Raw genomic sequence first — 19,583 nt, 5'->3', positions numbered from 1 at the left:
TTAACCGCTAGACGTCACGAGAGGCGGAACCACCAGAATAAAAGAATTATATGAATGCGTGGTGTCTGTTCTTTCGTACATGTGCGAAAGAGTAGACACCATGCATTCATATAATTGATTAGCCTAGCTGGACAATGGATCCACCTTCTTCAATCCGGATGCACAAATACGTTCGACCTCCTGTAGGAATCTCAGAGTAGCGAACATGGAGGACATGGACAGGGACTGAGGGTAGGTGGCGCACGATGGGAATGTGGGACGGCCGTGAGATCTGCCAAGACATTCCGCGCAGTGGCGCTGACGCTGTGTACCGGATGGCGCAGTTGTTAACGCACATGCCTAGTACGAGGGGAGGTTGAAAAGTCCGTGCAAAGTCCGAGAGATGGCAGCACCGGCTCGTATCGAGGTCATGTTTAGTTAGTAGCATCTTTGTAAAGAACGCACACCAAGTTTCAGCTGTATTGGTCTATTTATTTGTGTTTGGCATTCGTGTGAACAAAGGACGTCGAGTGCCTGTCAAAAAAATGGACGAAAAAGAATTTCGTGTGGTGATTAAACATTACTTTATGAAAGACAAAACTCCTCAGGAGACTAAAGAGAAGCTTGATAAACATTATGATGACTCTGCACCTTCGATTAGAACAGTTGATAAGTGGTTTCAAAATTTTCAGAGTGGCCATACCGGCACAAGTGATGATGAACGTTCTGGTCGCCCTGTGGGGGTTACGACTCCAGAAATCATTGATAAAATCCATGATATGGTGATGGATGACAGAAGATTTAAGGTGCGTGAGATTGCTAGTGCTGTGCGCATCTCGAATGAACGGGTACAAAATATTTTTCATAAACATTTGGATATGAGAAAGCAATCCGCAAGATGTGTTCCTCAATTGCCCACACTTGACCAAAAACGGAATCGTGTGAAGTGTTGCGAGGATGGTTTGCAGCTGTTCAGGAAGAATCCGCAGGACTTAAATCGTCGTTTCGTCACTGTATGAAACATGGATACATTACTACACTTCTGAGACCAAACAACAATCTATACAATGGGTTACCAATGGAGAATCTGCCTTCGGCCGGAAAGGTTATGGCGACTGTCTTTTGGGATTTGTAAGGGATGATTCTCATCGACTATTTGGAAAAGGGTAAAACTATTATTGGTGAGTATTATTCATCGTCACTGGACGGTTTGAAAAGCGAGCTGCTAGGAAAACCCCAGTGACTGGACTGCAAAAAGTCCTTTTCCATCACAACAATGCACCAACACACACTTCACCAGCTATGATTATAAAATTAATGGAAATAGGATTCCAACTCGTTTCACATCCCCGCTATACTCCAGACTTGGCTCCCTAGGACTAATATTTGTTCCCCAATTTGAAGAAATGGCTGGCGGAACAAAGATTTTATTCAAATGGGGCGGTGATCGGAGCAACTAATAGCTATTTTGCAGACTTGGGCAATTCCTATTACTCTGAAGGAATCGACAAATTAGAACAGCTTGGAAGAAGTGTACAAGTCCAAAAGGAGACTATGTCGAAAAATAAAAAAGGTTTACCCCAAACATGTAAGTAGTTTTTATTTGTGCACGGACTTTTCAAACGCCCCTCGTAAGCAGGAGATCGCAAGTTCGAATCGCGGCCTGGCACACATTTTCGCTCTTCGCCGATGATACTGCATAATTCCCCGATGCAGCTGACAGCATTGATTGCCTTCCTTTCCTTTTCCTTCATTTCTCCCCCTCTCCACCTTGAGTTTACATAGAACAAAAGAAGACGGGGCTATTGTGCTGTCAGCAGAGAATCAGTACACCACAATGGATCCCATCAGGAGAACTGATTGACATCGAAAGTGGACTAGTTATTGGATGTCAGCTGAGTAAAAAATCCATCAGTGACATTTCAAACTTCCCAAAGCCACAATAGTCGAGTGTTACTCGTGTGTAATGCCAGCTATAAAGTACGGAGGAGGTGATGTTACGGTATGGGGATGTTTCTCGGGGGTAGGGTGTGGCCTTTTATTGGGCTTACGAAAACGATTAGACGGAAGAATATTAAAACATTTTATAACATTGTGTACTGCGTATCCTAGGGAAACTGTATGAAGATGGTGGTTGTATCAGTACAACAACGCACTCTGCCATAAAGCAGGTTTTGTGGGAATCGTTTGTGAAGGATAACATTCAATGAACAACATGTCAAGAGACCCGAGCTCCACCCAATGGAATACCTTTGTAATGCGTTACAACGTCGACTTTGCTCCAGACCCCGCTGTCCGATGTCACTTCCTTTTCTGTTTTTGATTCTTGTGAAAGAAATTCAGACACATTACACATTATTGATAATGCCTCTAGTAGAGTTAAAGCCGCCATAAAATCGAAGGTTAGACATACACCATACTGTTCCCCATTAACAGGTGTCCATATACTTTTGACCTGATGGTATATGATTGTACCTTGACTGCCCTGAAGCAGTCTATATATTCAATCAGATGTCTGGAAGAACGTAAGGAGGCAGTTGTCGTGTTTCTGTGGCAGACACAAAGTCTACCGACTGGTGCCGACGGCGGAGCAGCTGCAGGCGCTGTCTCAGCTGCGGGAGCACCCGGCGCTCGACTTCTGGTCGCGAGCCCACCGCGCCGGCCACCCCGTGGACGTGAGGGTGCCGCCGCACATGCACGATCACTTCCGGGGATTCCTCGACCGCCACGGAGTGCTGCACCACGTGCTCATCGACGATCTCGAGCAGTAAGTTCTCGACTCTCTTTCACACGCTGAATGCTGCAAATCTCTTTGATTTCGCAATTGTTCCATGTCCCATACATAGAATACATGCTGAGGGCATTACATTTGGAAATGATACACTAAAAGTAGTAGACGAATTTTACTATTTGGCAGAAAAATAGCTGATAATCTCCGAAACAGAGAGAATATGAAATGGAGACTAGCTGTAGCAAGAAAATCATTTATGGAACAGAGGAATTTCTTAACATCGAATACATTAAGTGTTAGGACGCGTTTTCTGAAGGTATTTACATGGAGTGAAGCCTCATACAGAAGTGAGGCGTGGATGACTTACAGTTCAGAAAGAAAGTGAGTAGAATCATTTGAAATATGGAATAATGCTGAAGATTAGATGGGTAGATCATGTCACTAATGAGGAGTTACTGAATCACATTAGGGGAAAATGAAATATATGGCATAACTTGACTGAGAAAGGATCGGTGAATGGAAATATGTTGAGGTATCAAGGAATCGCTAGCCTTGTACTGAAGGGAAGCGTAGGAAGTACCCGAGGGATTAATACAGAAAGCAGATACAGAAGGATAGAGGCTATAATAGTTACTCAGAGATGAAGAGGCTTGCACAGGATAGCGTGGGGAGCTGCATCAAGCCAGTTTTAGGACTGAAGACCATGACAACAATAAAAAGCATAGACTTTCACAGAAACTCTACTTTAATACTAAAATACGTTGTAATATATTTTTAAAAATGTTGTTACGACTAACGCACGCAGCTGTGATGAACGCAAATTATTTTTGTGCCTCTAGAACGGCAGTGAGTCCAGCCAGCGTGCACATGCATTAAATCAAATATTTTGATACCCCTGATGGTTCCTGAGCAACTGAAAATAACTTAGAAAGAAAATTAATTCTCGGCGAATAAATTTTATATACAAAAGAAGACAAATAATTTGCAATGGTGAAATGTTGCTACTAACAGTGACTTCAATCACTTAGTTCACACTGCAAGTGTTTATTGAGATAATTTACTAAATAGCTTTGGAACACAAAATGAGAGCACTAACCCACTTCAGGCAGTGCTACTGACATTACATTTGAGTTGTGTCCATACCGTCAAACATTAATATAGGTAAATTTACTACACGTTATTTTTTCCTTAAAAAATTGCGACGTAAATTGCTACTGCCAGGAATGCAAATCCACCTCAACCAGATTCTGAGCAGATATTGCGAAGGGAACTGCATGCATGAGAGATTTGATGCCCATAAAAGTCATTACTAAAAGCGGTACATGAAGCTGCATGTTTGCAATTCATTCAGGTTACTGAGAGCATGAACCAGGATTTTTATTTCTCCATTCTGGGTGAAGAGATGTTTCCCTATGCTGCACATTGAAGCTGTGGAGACATCCGCCTTCCAAGATGACAATAGCTCCATTCACAAGATTTGACGCATTAGTTCGTGGTCTGAGGAACTTTTAGACACGCCATCGCACCTCTACTGACCCTCTAAATTATTCGATATTAATCCCACACAAAATGTCTGGACCATTTGGAACAGTGGGTAAAATTAAGTAATTACATCACCTCAGTCGATGAGCGGATTCAGCTGGATACGCCAAACCCACTGAAATTGGTGTACCCTCTTCCTAGCTTACCTAAGGCCACTATAAAGGCATGCGTCGGTGATACATACTATCAGAGTATGGCTCCGACGGGTGAGTAAATTCTTGCCCGTTTGCTTATGAGAAGTGTGTCCAACGTTTCCCTGTTCTCAACACAGACCCTTTATGGTCAAAATTACAGCAGCTGTACGACCATGTACAGTATATCTCGAGCGACAGTACAGAGTCAAGTGAGCTGCTGGGAAAACATTGTGATAAACATTTAAGGGGGTAGTCGGTGAAACATCCCCGCTTACCCAGTCATAGACACTTCTGTCAGAGACAGTGTGCTCCTCTCCACTCGACCAGCCGCCTATGTCCAAAGAAACAAAGAGCTGCTTGTACCTCGATGACGCAAATAATCACGCAGAGAAGATCATTTGATGAGATGTAACAAAAGATTACTTAGGCGCTTGAATGTTTGTACGAGTACCACTGCTATCACGACAATCAAATCCCGATCTGCGCTATTGATCTTCGCAGCTGGCAAGTCGCAATAAAACGACGATCTCATATCGAGGTACGATACTGGAGCGCTGTCTCAATCCCATTTTCTTGAGAGTTAATCTAGATAGAGTTTGAACGTCCCAGAAACATTGTTATATCATCAAATCGGACATCGGTGCTGGAAATAATATACTTTGAACATTTAAGGCCACGACTTGAAAAGCCAAAACATCGGTTATGAAAATTACAGCTTTAACAATGAACGAGTACAGTCGCGTGCAGTCGGCGTGGCTACTTTCTGGGTTACAACTTTATAATGCTGGAACCTGCAGTCATTTATTAGTTTTTAGTTTATTATGAACGGTAATGTTTATGATACATCTGACAGCATTAATAATAATAATAGTATTTCCACTAGAAACTCCCACAAAAATCAATCTAGTTTCACAAGTACTGAATGAAGGGGAAACTGCTACACAAATTGAAAGGCTAAAAAATAACAAAGCATCTGTTGAAAACAGAATTTTGCAGAAAACCTGAAATTAGTTGGTCCAAAAACCTTATAGAAAATTACATTGTCCATGCAAAACTTTTGGAGAAACATGAAAATTCCGCATGATTTGAAAACTGCAGGGATACATCAACTACAGAAGACTGGAGACAGAACCGACGTTAATAGTTACAAAAAGAGTTCCTTTCTTGTTGTCCCACACCAAATTCTCTCTCAATGTTTCTTGGACGGAATATAGTAACAACTTAAATGCAGAACTGATGAATGTAAAGGAGGTCTCAGACCAAAGGGAATATGCCTAGAATAAATTTCAGTTCTTAAACTAATTTTCAAACATTAAGTAGTTTCTCCTCCTCATAGAATATAATCGTACTGAAATAAAAACACCTGAAAAACATAAGAGCAAAGTGATCGAGGTGTACAAGAATTTTATGCAGATCAAGATTACACTTCGTTCATGTATCGGATTCCTCACTGTGTACTACCTGCTATCTAACTGACACCAAATTAGATGTTGTGTAGATTTCAAGGAACAAGACACTATTTGGAGAGGCGGATATAATCCGAGGAACAACACTGGATTCCACAAGCGGAATAGCTCGCTGGATACAAACAGAGGTGGAGCACATGGAAGTCAAGAAAGCAGGTGTTGACAGATGTGAAAATTACCGAACTATCAGTTTAATAAGTCACAGCTGCAAAATACTAACGCGAGTTCTTTACAGACGAATGGAAAAACTAGTAGAAGCCGACCTCGGGGAAGATCAGTTTGGATTCCGTAGAAATGTTGGAACACGTGAGGCAGTACTGACCCTACGACTTATCTTAGAAGCTAGATTAAGGAAGGGCAAACCTACGTTTCTAGCATTTGTAGACTTAGAGAAAGCTTTTGACAATGTTGACTGGAATACTCTCTTTCCAATTCTGAAGGTAGCAGGGGTAAAATACAGGGAGAGAAAGGCTATTTACAATTTGTACAGAAACCAGATGGCAGATATAAGAGTCGAGGGACATGAAAGGGAAGCAGTGGTTGGGAAAGGAGTGAGACAGGGCTGTAGTCTATCCCCGATGTTATTCAATCTGTATATGGAGCAAGCAGTGAAGGAAACAAAAGAAAAATTCGGAGTAGGTATTAAAGTCCATGGAGAAGAAATAAAAACTTTGAGGTTCGCCGATGACATCGAAATTGTGTCAGAGACAGCAAAGGACTTGGAAGAGCAGTTAAACGGAATGGATAATGTCTTGAAAGGAGGATATAAGTGACCATCAACAAAAGCAAAACGAGGATAATGGAATGTAGTCGAATTAAGTCGGGTGATGCTGAGGGAATTAGATTAGGAAGTGAAACACTTAAAGTAGTAAAGGAGTTTTGCTATTTGGGGAGCAAAATAACTGATGATGGTCGAAGTAGAGAGGATGTAAAATGTAGACTGGCAATGGCAAGGAAAGCGTTTCTGAAGAAGAGAAGTTGGTTAACATCGAGTATAGATTTAAGTGTCGGGAAGTCATTTCTGAAAGTGTTTGTATGGAGTGTAGCCATATATGGAAGTGAATCATGGACGATAAATAGTTTGGACAAGAAGAGAATAGAAGCTTTCTAAATATGGTGCTACAGAAGAATGTTGAAGATTAGATGGGTAGATCACATAACTAATGAGGAAGTATTGAATCGGATTGGGGAGAAGAGAAGTTTGTGGCACAACTTGACCAGAAGAAGGGAGCGGTTGGAGGATATGTTCTGAGGCATCAAGGGATCACCAATTTAGTATTGGAGGGCAGCGTGGTGGGTAAAAATCGTAGAGGGAAACCAAGAGATGACTACACTAAGCAGATTCAGAAGGATGTAGGTTGCAGTAGGTACTGGGAAATGAAGAAGCTTGCACAGGATAGAGTAGCATGGAGAGCTGCATCAAACCAGTCTCAGGACTGAAGACCACAACAACAACAACATGGCAATGCCAACAATGTATAGATGTCCATGAGAAAAAAAAATTGGAAAGTATTCAAAGGACGCCCAACATGATCAACGGATCTTCTGCATGCAGATGAAGATCCTTACCCCAAAATGAAGAAAAATACCGCCGATTGTTTAGAGGGAAAAACAATATTTTCATGTTCTCAAAAAGGGACAGGACTGGAGAAAATTTCTAGTTGTGTATAGCTACGCAACACCACAAACTACAACAGTTTAACAGTTATGAGAAATGTGTATTCTTTCTCAAAACGACAGTAATGTGAGTTCTATGCAGGTGTCAATTGACAATTTCTTATAGATCCCGCTATTTCAGACGTAAATGGGAATATTTGTAGAGTACAAACTATTTATAAAATGGGTTTTGTTATTTGATACGTTCTGGAATGTGATGTTAAATCTAAATCACGTCAGGTTAAATATATAAATGTCAAAGTTTTGAAAAAAAGAAAAAGAAGGGCACAAACATGAATACTACTATTACTACTGCTACTACTCTTAATACTACTAATTATTATTATTATTGTTTTTGAGATAACGATACATTCTGTTATAAGTAGTTTCTATGGTTCACAAATAATATCATTGTCAATTTCCAGGATCTTTGAGAAGGAGCGAAATATGACGCTGGTGAAATCCATCCCTAAAACCCCGGAGAGTCGCATCTCATTCACCGAGTACCAGCGTTATGATGAAGTGAGTATCGCCCGAGCTGAAAATATTTTGCTTGGCTCCCTACTACAGCCGAAGAATGAAAGCTACTTGAATTTTTTTGGAACTCAGTACTTTACTATACTAAAGTATGAATTGGAAACAGTTACCTAAAAAAATTTGGAAAATCGCTAACATTTCTTTTGTAATTGTATGTTAACTATCCTGAACAATTTTCTTGGACCTGCTAAAGGAGCGGATATAAATTTTACCGGAACGATGCTATATCTCATTTTATACGGATTAGTTACAACGAAAGATTAGGAGATCTCACACAGCGAGACATTTAATTTGATAATCTATAGTATGGAGGTGGTATGTGAAGCGTTCCAGCATAGTTACAATGCTTGCCAATCGTCTCTTCATCGTTAAAGCAAGGCACTGATACATGGTATAGATGTTTCCATGTCGTAAACGTTGCCACGTCATGATAAAGAGTGGAACAGCATTATATACAAGATGACACTGATAATGATTAAATATATGGAAACTGGTCATGCGAATTAATAAATTTAAACCTACTACTAGTGGCCTCATAACGATGTGACATCTTTGTAAGTTGTGACACGCCTACCACACAAATGCATCTTTTGTCTTTCGCTGAAGTAGACGTCACGTCGACCCACGTCAGAAATGCAGGGGGGGGATGGGGGGGGGGGGGGAGGCAGTGCATTTACTCCCATTAGAAGCACCATAAAAGTTTGCATGTGACCTTAGTCAATGCGGTGGAAGACTATGCTTATTGTGGAGGACAGAACCATTTTCAGCAACTCCTATACGACACTATAATAGGCATCCTTCACTGTCACATTCCACTCGCGTCAACATCAGCTTGTGATACGTACTTGTGATGAAATAAAGATTTATTGTACAGTGTTTTCATACTACGAACGAGTGTTTCTTCTCATTCTTCTGGTTCGTGCCCCATAATGATATGACATTATTCCTTTCTCATATCGCTGCGGGAGGTGTTTGAGACGTCAATCGTTCTGTGCCGCACTTGGAAGATGGTTGAATTAATAGCTGACTTCCTCTCTGCAATACGTCATTCGTTGTTAGTTGTCATGGATATGCCCGGTCGACCTTATCGTTGCTCGCTACTTGATGCTAATCCTGCCTCTATCGAAATCTAGCAAGTGAAGTAGCGCAGTGGTCAACAAACTGGACTGGAGGATGATGATTCAGATCCCCGGCTGGCCATTTTGATTTAGATTTCCGTGAATTCCCTAAATCGCTCAATGCAAATGCCGGGATAGTTCCTTTGAAGGGACACGGCTCACTTCCTTTCCAATCCTTCCTCGACCCGACGTTGTGATCCATCAATAACGACTACAATGTTGACGGGACATTAAACAGCAATCTTCATTATTTCTATCGAACTCTGTGCAATCAAAAGGAAGCCTCTCTCTGTTGTGTGAATTCGTGCCGTATTCCCTAGCAGTCTGACAACAGCAATCTGCAGGAGAGAAGCTCTTTACACACAACTAACTGAATACTTTTCGTATTTCTTCTTTGCATTGTATAACCGTGAGCTCAGCCTCCTTGCGGTTTACAGAAGAAGCATCTGACTCGAAATTGAGGCGTGTAACAAACATGTTACAGTGAATTCTCTCTCACTTTTTAAACGGCGTTGTACCAACAAACGGAATAGAATAAAGTCAGATTCAGTGACATTTGTCCCTCATTTAGAGGATCAGGCTGTTTATCGTGTCTAGTGTAACTCCTTATCCGACTTACTTAAGAATATCAGTGTTCGCTAAATGTTCTCACGCAGATTCTGGCGAAGAACAGCAAAACTCAGTATTTTTGTTTACTTTCAAACTACAGATTTGCAGAGTGCTCGAATGAAAGTGTAATACTAATAACGATAAAAATAAAAATAATAATGAATTTTATCATAGCCATTTGACACACAGCTGGATAAAGCCTGCTTCGCAAATTTTTCATACATTTGTATGCATATTCTTGATCCTGAAATTTTTCTAACGTCATCTACAGAACAAGCGTTAGATTGCCTCTTCGGACGTTTTCTGTCTCTTAAAATTTCTGTAAGAAGTTCCCTAGTCCGTCCAGTATCTTGGCTACATGTTCCCATTTAATTTTCGTTATGGTTATAATTAAGGCTTCCACTCGAGTCTTTTCCTTGGTCCGTTTGTTTGTTCCCTTATTTCTCATAGAATTTCCCATCATGCAACCCGAAGAGTGTTTGAATGGTGCTCACGCCGAAAGTTACCAACCCTTTATCTCCTATACACAGCCGACGAAAGAAACCCCTCATTTGTACCAATAGTCTCATGACACCAACTTCTTTGCAGATCATCTACCCTGCACTCATCTCAACAATCCTTCAAACTTCATCAGCTGGTGTAACGAGTGATACCTTCCCATCACCCCTCATTTGTACCAATAGTCTCATGACACCAACTTCTTTGCAGATCATCTACCCTGCACTCATCTCAACAATCCTTCAAACTTCATCAGCTGGTGTAACGAGTGATACCTTCCCATCACCCTTGCACAACTCCAAGCATTACTTCTAATAAACGAATATTTCTTCCCAGTCACATTTATCTAACAAATTAGAACCGTCTTATACCCATAACTAAAACTTCAAAATTTCTTGGACTAACGCTAGATTGAAATCTATCACGGAACTCTCATCTACTCACCATTCAAAACAAAACTCACAATAGACTAAAACTCTAGACGGCTGAACATGGAGATTAAATTACCACGACCAGCCTCCACACCTGTAAAACCATCCGCTTCATCCTTACCTCTGCCGGTGAGCATAGACTACTGTTCGCCCCCAAAGTTTATGACTCCCTCCAAATTCTGGTACGACATGCAGCCCGCCTCGTTTTCTCCTCTCCCACCCATTTGATGTACCAGCTCTCAACATTCGTAAACCTCCTCAAAAAGTTTCATCATTTTCGTCTCTCCTACATCACCCACTTTTCTACAGTCTGCTGATAACCTTAAGAACCGTGGCCTACTGCCTCGCCTCTATCAATACATCCCATTTCTTCTTCATTTTCAAACTTTTCATGTAATTTTTCAATTACAGTTGCCTGCTCCTTCCAGACCATAAACTCATATCGTAGCTTGCCGCAACTGTAGTCCAAGCTACAAGTGTCGTAAAGTGTTGTTGTATAGACCTCTACAATTACTGTGTGCATTTCTCGAGTGCTGCTCTCCATGAAACCCGAATTACTAGGCTATATCGGTACACTTGGAAACTGTCGGTTGCTTTTGAACTTCCTTGAGGATTGAACGTGATTTTCAATTTATTCCAAACTTTGACAGACAGGCAAGGAAATTTAAATAATGCTGTATATTATTCTTATTGATCATTATTTACCAATGAACTGTCACAGATACTTTTAATAAATTGGCATTATATGATATTTCACAAAGAAATTTAAGCCTGAGACCTAACTATGGTCCAAAATTTCTATCTACTGGTTACACTACAGGTATGGTACTTAAATACCTGAAATTAAAATGAGTCCAACCAGCCACAGACTCCACACAGCCCAGTCAGCGATTTTAATACAGAGCGCTACATGGCGTCACCAAAATGAAAACCTAAACAGCCTACTTATACATTCTGCCTTGGGTTTCACAGATTCGGCAGTACCTGTCGCAGCTGGCATCAAGCTATCCCAGTACAGTAACTGTGCAGACCATCGGACAGACGTACGAGGGTCGCCCTCTGGATATCATCCAGATATCCTCTGGAGGCGGCGGCTCCAGGCCGGTCATCCTGATCGACGCCGGCATCCACGCCAGGGAGTGGATCGCGCCAGCTGCCGCCCTCTACATCATCAACCAGCTGGTCGAGAACGCAGCCGAGAGCGCGCTCACAGACAGCGTCGACTGGCACATCGTCCCCGTGCTCAACCCCGATGGATACGAGTACACCTTTACAGATGTAATGACTGGTTGATACCTCATAATCTATCGTAGGGCTGCTACTTATCCAGAAATTATATTCTAACAAAACCGCTCCAGACGGCACTACTTAATTTTCTTGATTTATTTTTCTCGTCAACGCTATGGTCATAGGAATACCTATTTTATGTTTATTGTGACATTCGCCATAAACCCATCAAATAAAAAAATAAATCGAGGCGCTCAGAACCATAAGCGCCTACAGCACATCGTCATCGATTTTGAGATTGTAGCATGTATGCGTGCTCCTTTCATCTGTTGATCTTATGGAAACCCCATTTTATCTACATCTGTAGGCCCCCAATGTTTATATAAAACCGTTTTCAACGATTTTACCGATATTAATTTCCATATGGGCCTAAAGCAGAAAATATAAAATCGTTGGCCTCCACTACTCAGTTGTTATCTAGGATCGCTAACGTAATTTATTGTCTATATCATTTATGCACTAGCAGTACTCCGCAATTGGAGGTAAACTATGTGATGAAATGTGTCCGAAGACCCACAAAAATATACGTTTTTCATATTAGGTACTTTGTGCTGCTACCTACTGTCAGGTACTTCATATCGGCGACCTCAACAGTCATTAGTCATCGTGAGAGAGCAGAATCGGGCGTTGCACGGGACTCAGGGACTTCGAAGGTGGTCAAGTGATTGGGTGTCACTTGTGTCATACGTCTGTACGCGAGGTATCCAGACTACTAAACATCCCTAGGTCGACTGTTTCCGATGTGATAGTGGAATCGTGAAGGGACACGTACAGCACAAAAGCGTAAAGGCCGTCCTCGTCTGTTGACTGACAGAGGCCGCCGACAATTGAAGAGGGTCGTAACGTGTAGTAAGCATACATCTACCCAGACCATCCACACACGAATTAGAGATTGCATCAGGATGCACTGCAAGTACTATGACAGTTAGGCGGAAGGTGGGAAAACTTAGATTTCATGGTCGAGCGGCTGTTCATAAGCCACACTTCACGCCGGTAAATGCCAAACGACGCCTCGCTTGGTGTAAGGAGCGTAAACTTTGGACGATTGAAAGTGGAAAAACGTTATGTGGAGTGATGAAGAAGCACGGTACACAATTTGGCGACCCGATGGCACGGTGTGAGTATGGCGAATGCCCGGTGAATGTCATCTGCCAGCGTGTGTAGTGCCCACAGTAAAATTCAGAGGCGGTGGTGTTATGGTGTGGTCGTGTTTTTCATGGAGGGGGCTTGCACCCCTTGTTGTTTTGTGTGACAGTATCACAGCACAGGCTTACATTGATGTTTTAAGCACTTTCTTGCTTCCCACTGTTCAACAGTAATTCGGGGATGGCGATTGCATCATTCAACACGATCGACCTCCTGTTCATAATGTACAGCCTGTGACAGAGGTTTTACACTTCAATAACATCCCTGTAATGGACTGACCTGCACAGAGTCCTGACCTGAATGCTACAGCACACTTTTGGGATGTTTTGGAACGCCAATTTTGTGCCCTGCCTCACTGACTGACATCGATACCTCTCCTCAGTGCAGCACTCCGTGAAGAATGGGTTGCTATTCGCCTAAAACCCTTCCAGTACCTGATTGAAGGTATGCTTGCGAGAGTGGAAGGTATCATCAAAGCTAAGGGTGGGCCAACACCATATTCAATTCCGGCATTACCGATGGAGGGCGTCACGAACTTTTAAGTCATCTTCAGCCAAGTGTCCGCATACTTTTGTTCACATAGTGTATATTGTCAGTTTTATCTGAAACACAAGCCACACATTGAACTTAATGAAAATGGTGGTAACAGGAACCTTGAAGTGCTGGAATAGGTCATCCTTTTGAATGCTGTGCACTTAGTATCCGTTCTTCAGGTTTCGATTCCCGTTTCACATGAATTACAATGCTTACAACTGTCAAAAGACAATCACCAGCCTACATATGGAATTTGTGAATTAACATTAATAGTAAACATAACGCTAAATATTAATCAATATTTCATTACGTACGAGTAAAGTGGGTGCATTATTTTTAATAGGAAGTTTAGGAATTGAGAAAACGATTCAGGCCTGTGGCGTACTGACTACTCGTCGCTTATAGGGTTCCTAAAGGATGCAGAACTCTCGGAATGCTATACAACAATTCAAGCAAATCACATAAATAGTTTTCATTACAAATAAGAAGAAACTTTGAATTGACAACGGTGTGACAAGCGACAGGCGACATGCAAACATTCAAGGTCCGTTGCTGCATGCAAGGTCCATGTAAGCAATTGATATGGATAGCACGTCACTGCTATCGTAGTGCTCTCCTAATACTTCGCCAGTCCTTTCTATTACTGTCCGGCCGAGGCTGGCAGGAGCGGCTCTTATACGCTCTTCAGTGGAGGTCATTCTTGTCGAGGGCTATTGCCTGACATTGTCTCGCTGCCTTCTCTGCTCTTTCATTCTTCATCTTCTTGCCTCGCTTGTCATTATGATGGAGAAAGACCTATGAGACTGGTGGTCTGTCAACAAATCTGACATCCAAAAACATCTATTTTTCTGAGAACATGGTGTATGTGCTTTGGGTCCTTACGGTTCTCAGCGCCTCATTTTTTCTTTAAGTCCGTGAAATCATATTGGAATTTTAAGCTCTTTTCCAGTGCTTACAGAAATATAATAACAAATTAAAGGTTATCCACCTTTTTGCAAGTACACGCTTTTTGTTTTTCTTTAATAGCAAACCATGTTTCAGCACAGTTGTGGCAGCCCCAATAGGTTTCTTCTTTTACTGTTTTTGAAATAGATACATACAGATATTGTATAGTCTAGGAAATATGTTACATCAGATTTTGTTGTTTTATAAAGCACATATGCAGGGTGTTTCAGCACAACGGTTACAAAGATACAGGAGATACAGAGGACACCTAGACGACGGAAAATCAGATAGCAATGCATGGTCGGAATTAGGTGCAAGAGTGACGACACAAAACACACGAAAGGGAGACACTAACCCCACCAGAAAATATGTTTGTTATGCTCAGTACATCAATCCAAGAAATAAGAATAAAACAGACGAACAATCGTCATCAAAGAAGGTATTCGAAATTACGACGTCAGACCGTGATGCAGGATTCACATATCCGGCCCATGGAAGACCTGATATTCTGGAGAATAGCTGATGGGTCCTCAACTTCCCCAGAAGCTGGCGCGATGCGTACACCTTTTTTGTTTTTATTTCTCGGGATCTGCTGCGTTAAGCGTAATAAACATGTTTTCCCACCCTGTTCGTGTCCTTCTTTTATTGTGTTTTGTGTCGTCACTACCGCCCTAGAAAAGTGTCTTCGGCCACACATTGCTGTGTGATTTTCCACCGTCTAGGTGTACCCTATATATCCTAAAAGTTTGTAACCGTTGTGCTGGAATACCCTGTATACTTTACCTTTTGTTTACATTGCGTCTGCACTATGGCTTTCTACTTAAATCTATCACAGGTCTAAATCAATACACCTTATCATCTGCAAATATAGAGATATTAGGGCATCGTCCGAATTGAATTTTCGTTTAGTATACAATCTTTAGAGACATACAGTCTGGCAAAATCGTGGCATGTACCCCATTTTTACTCTTACCGTTGCTGTAGTTCGCTTTTCTTGAGGTGTGGCTGGTTATTATTTGTCTGCAAAACATGTTTTTGTATGTGTATTTAGAATGACGTAGGGACACCGGTGAGACTTTGGCATGGAGAACTGTTTGATGTGGTTTGTTATTTGTAGATTAATCTATAACTAATAAACCACACCAAACCGTGAGCATGGTCACCACAGAGATCAGTACATTGTAACACCAACGCACAATACGAATCAATAGCGAACTTCGTACTAAGTTGGAAAGATTCGTACATTGCCGGTAGCATATCAAACACCATTTTCTTCTTATTACAATTAGTTTACTGCAAGTGTAGTAATAGTAAAGAAGATTTAATGACTCTTAGACTGCTCATAGTATTTATTACGTCAAGTAAGGTTTCTAATAATTATATTCGATATTGAAAAACTAATAGTTTTATGTCTAAATGTCGAGAGGTCCCCTATGTTTAAGACTAATAAGTTACATACGCTCTGACGACGAGTTCTGTTACACTTTCCAACGTTTCTATTTCTCTCTTTTCCTCCCATCTCTTCAATCGCATCCATTGCTGCCACATGTCACACTTCAATTTCACTTGCCCAACAGCAGTATCTACTATACCACTCTTCACAAATAACTATTTTTGTGCTTTAGTTGTTTCTGTTTTTACTATTTCTATCATAACTACTTCTAAGTAATGTAGTCCACACATAATGTAATAAGCACTAGCGAGGAATCCCTCTCTTACTTGCTTGATTTAATTGAGTTCACAGGAAATTCCAATTTTATATTGTGATTTTAGTGTAAATTTATTGTACTGTGTAAGTCTCTTCAATAAAACGATTTCCAACGTCGAACGTTTCGGCACAGAACTTGATATGTCCACTAATCGCGGCAATTGACAGATATCTCCTCGGCTACTTCGCGTCATGTGCCATTAAAATGCACGTGCCATGCTTGCGATTTATTGAATGTTCTGTACCTTTCATGTACATTGCACGCTTCCTTTATGGTTTTCAGGTTTCGAAACAGCAATCTATGTTCTCTGACACTGATTTTATTGTGTGTACTGCAGCGAATATTGCGAGTTTTTAATCAAAACTTACGCGTAGCACATACAAAATGTTATATAAATTTACTTTTATAAGCGTTTGTAAACTGAAACTGTTGGGTAAGACAATCATGAGGTATTTTTCGTTATCTTCTGCGATCAACGTTTTATGAAAAGAAAAGCTAAATCACAAAATCCTTGTTCATCAAGTATTAAACTTCTCTGTCAGGCAGTGCAGTTTGCCTCCTTTTCTACCTATGTACCATTGCTGATATGTACATTTCGATTTCACAGGAGCGCATGTGGAGGAAGACACGATCTAGAGCATCCATTTTGTGCATGGGGGTGGACGGCAACAGGAACTTTGATTTCCACTGGAATGGTGAGCAAACATTTAGAAACTGCATATGAATTGTTGACTTCATTGTCTTAGATTCATACATGTTGAACACTAATTATACAGAAAACAGAATTTGATAACCTTCATTGTGAAATCCTGCGACGTTTCGCTTCTTGTTCGTTGAATGCGGTAAAGTTTATGGGCCAGTCAGACCTCTCATATTGCGAAAACAAGATGTTTAAGCGATACACCGGATTACAGACACTTCCAAAACACGTCATTTTTAGTACGGTTTGCTCTGCTACAATGTCGGGAAATGTGACGTGTTACCATTTCACATTGTGCTACTTTCAGACTCATAGCCAGCTGTAGTTGTTCAAAAAGAAAATGAAATTCTCAAGAACTCAGCATACGACACACTTAAAAGAAAGAAACTTGCTAATAGCGCACTTCGTCCTGCAATCGCCATTGGAAAGGAAGGAAAAAATCAGGATCAATGAGAGTAGGACTCACGCACCTAGGGCTCTGTACGAACCTAATTATGTACATAAGTAGTTCATCCATCCTGAGACGACTTTTGCTGTTATCGATATCGATACTGACAAGATATCGGTCATCGGACTTCCAAGACTTTCGAGAATGAGAAAAAAACTATTTTTCGCTGATATAATATCAGATGAATAGTTTTTGGACTTTTTCCTTCACTTATACTATAAAACCTTGCTTCCGGCCAAATTTCATGATTCTACTTCAATAAAGAATACCAGACAGTTTTTGATTAGTAGGTTTGTATCAAAATATGTGACATAGACATCCTTACCTTGTGACTGTTTTGACTTAGAATCCTACAATTTAAACGCCGTCAAGGGGCTATAGACCTTAGCATGCGACAATTTTTAACTTGATACGTTAACCCGTCCCTGAGAAAAGGCATCTTTATCGACGGACAGACAGACAGGCGAATTAAAAATGTTAATGTTTTTTCTTGTCATATAATTCCAACTTACAAACTTCGCATTTTTTCTTTTACTAGTACTGTGAAACCTTTTATTTTCACAAGTCCGTCTTGATCATATAGATTTCTTTACACTTTATGATCAGTTTCGGCTTATCTTCAGGTCGTTAAAATATTCTGATATAAATCATCGTTAAGTTAAAGACGTGACATGCGACATTTTAACGATTTGAAGATGGCGATAAGCCGAAACCGGTCATAAAGTGTCAAGAAATCTATGTAATCAAGAACGACTTGTGAAAATAAAAGTACTAAAAATAAAATGATCGCGGACTCATATACAGATTTCATGTCATGAATTGATAACTGTGAAACCTTGCTTCTTCCCAAATTTTGTGATCGTAGGTCAACGGCAAGCATCAGGTAGGTTTCGATGAATGAGTTTGCGAGTACCAAAATATGTGTCATGAATGGCCATAACTTTTAATAGAATTAATTCAGAAGCTTAAGTTTCTTTGCTCTTTTACATCATCAAGGGACCAAAGACCTTACTATGTCACATAAATTTCAACTTAATACGTCTACCTGTTGCTGAGGAGAAGGGATAGACGGACATACATACAATCACATTACAAATGATAATTTTTTTTTCGTTTATATAATTACAAATTTACAGTTTTCAGATTTTTTCCACTTTGTTGTACCATGAAACGTTGCTTGTTAGCAAATTTCGTTGTTCTAGGCCAACGGGAAGTATCCTACTAATTTTGAAGTGTGTTCGCGAGTATCAAAATTTGTGGCATAAACGGCCGTATCTTTCGACTGCATTTACTTAAAAGCTTCAATTTTTTACAATGCCAATGGACCATCGACCTTAGTATGACATAAATTTCAGCTTGATACCCCTACCCGTTCCTGAGAGTATGGGTTTTAAACAGTAGTACAAACAGATAGAGAGATGGACAACAGAGTGATCCTATAAGGGTTCCGTTACCACCGACTGACGTTCGGGACACTAGAAATGAAACGTAACAGTCTCGTACCATTACTGGCAAGACACCCCCATCTGGGTAGATCGGATGCTGGGTGCATGTCTTCCTACTTGGCGCCACTTTGGAGACATGTGCGTAGATGAAAGTGAGATGGAATGATGAGAATAACACTAACATCCACACACCGACCGAAGAAAAATCTGAGGCCCGGCCGAAAATCGAACTGGCTCATCGGGCTTGGAACCTTAAATAAATAAATGAAAATATAGCGTCCATCCTTTCCTACTGCACTTAGAATGCGAGCTGCGGACAGAAGGAAAGGAAATTCTTATCAGCTGAAGGTCATATCTTAACAAACATTGTTAGGGTGGGCTAGCTTGTGTGCCCCAACTGAAGAGATAGTCGTACGTAGATGTAACCACAAGGGAGGGGTATCTGTTCAGAGGCCAGACAAATGTGTGGTTCATGAAGAAGAGCAGCGGGGTCTATTCTCTGGATGATTGACTCATCTGACATCGTAACATCAGCCAGCATATCCTTCCTGTGCTGTCACTGTGAACGGTTGAAAGCAATGGGAAACTAGAGCTTACTATTCGCGAGTACATGCAGCTCTACTGTATGGCTGAATGATGATGGCATCTTCTTGGGTAAAATATTCCCG

The 19,583-nt window shown here is 40.9% G+C and overlaps 1 protein-coding gene across 1 annotated transcript in view; it reads left to right on the top strand.

The window, feature by feature from the left end:
* Positions 1-19,583, top strand: part of LOC126268059 (carboxypeptidase B-like) — a 62,294-nt gene that overhangs the window by 23,128 nt on the left and 19,583 nt on the right. The window contains exons 2-5 of the mRNA XM_049973493.1: positions 2,537-2,746; positions 7,934-8,030; positions 11,674-11,979; positions 16,930-17,017. Coding sequence (XP_049829450.1) covers positions 2,537-2,746; positions 7,934-8,030; positions 11,674-11,979; positions 16,930-17,017 — 701 coding nt within the window. The remainder of the gene's footprint in view (positions 1-2,536; positions 2,747-7,933; positions 8,031-11,673; positions 11,980-16,929; positions 17,018-19,583) is intronic.

This window comes from Schistocerca gregaria, chromosome 4, assembly GCF_023897955.1.
Source record: "Schistocerca gregaria isolate iqSchGreg1 chromosome 4, iqSchGreg1.2, whole genome shotgun sequence".
NCBI lineage: Eukaryota > Metazoa > Arthropoda > Insecta > Orthoptera > Acrididae > Schistocerca > Schistocerca gregaria.
Note: the sequence above shows the minus strand (reverse complement) of the source record. Positions and strands in the feature narration are given on the sequence as shown.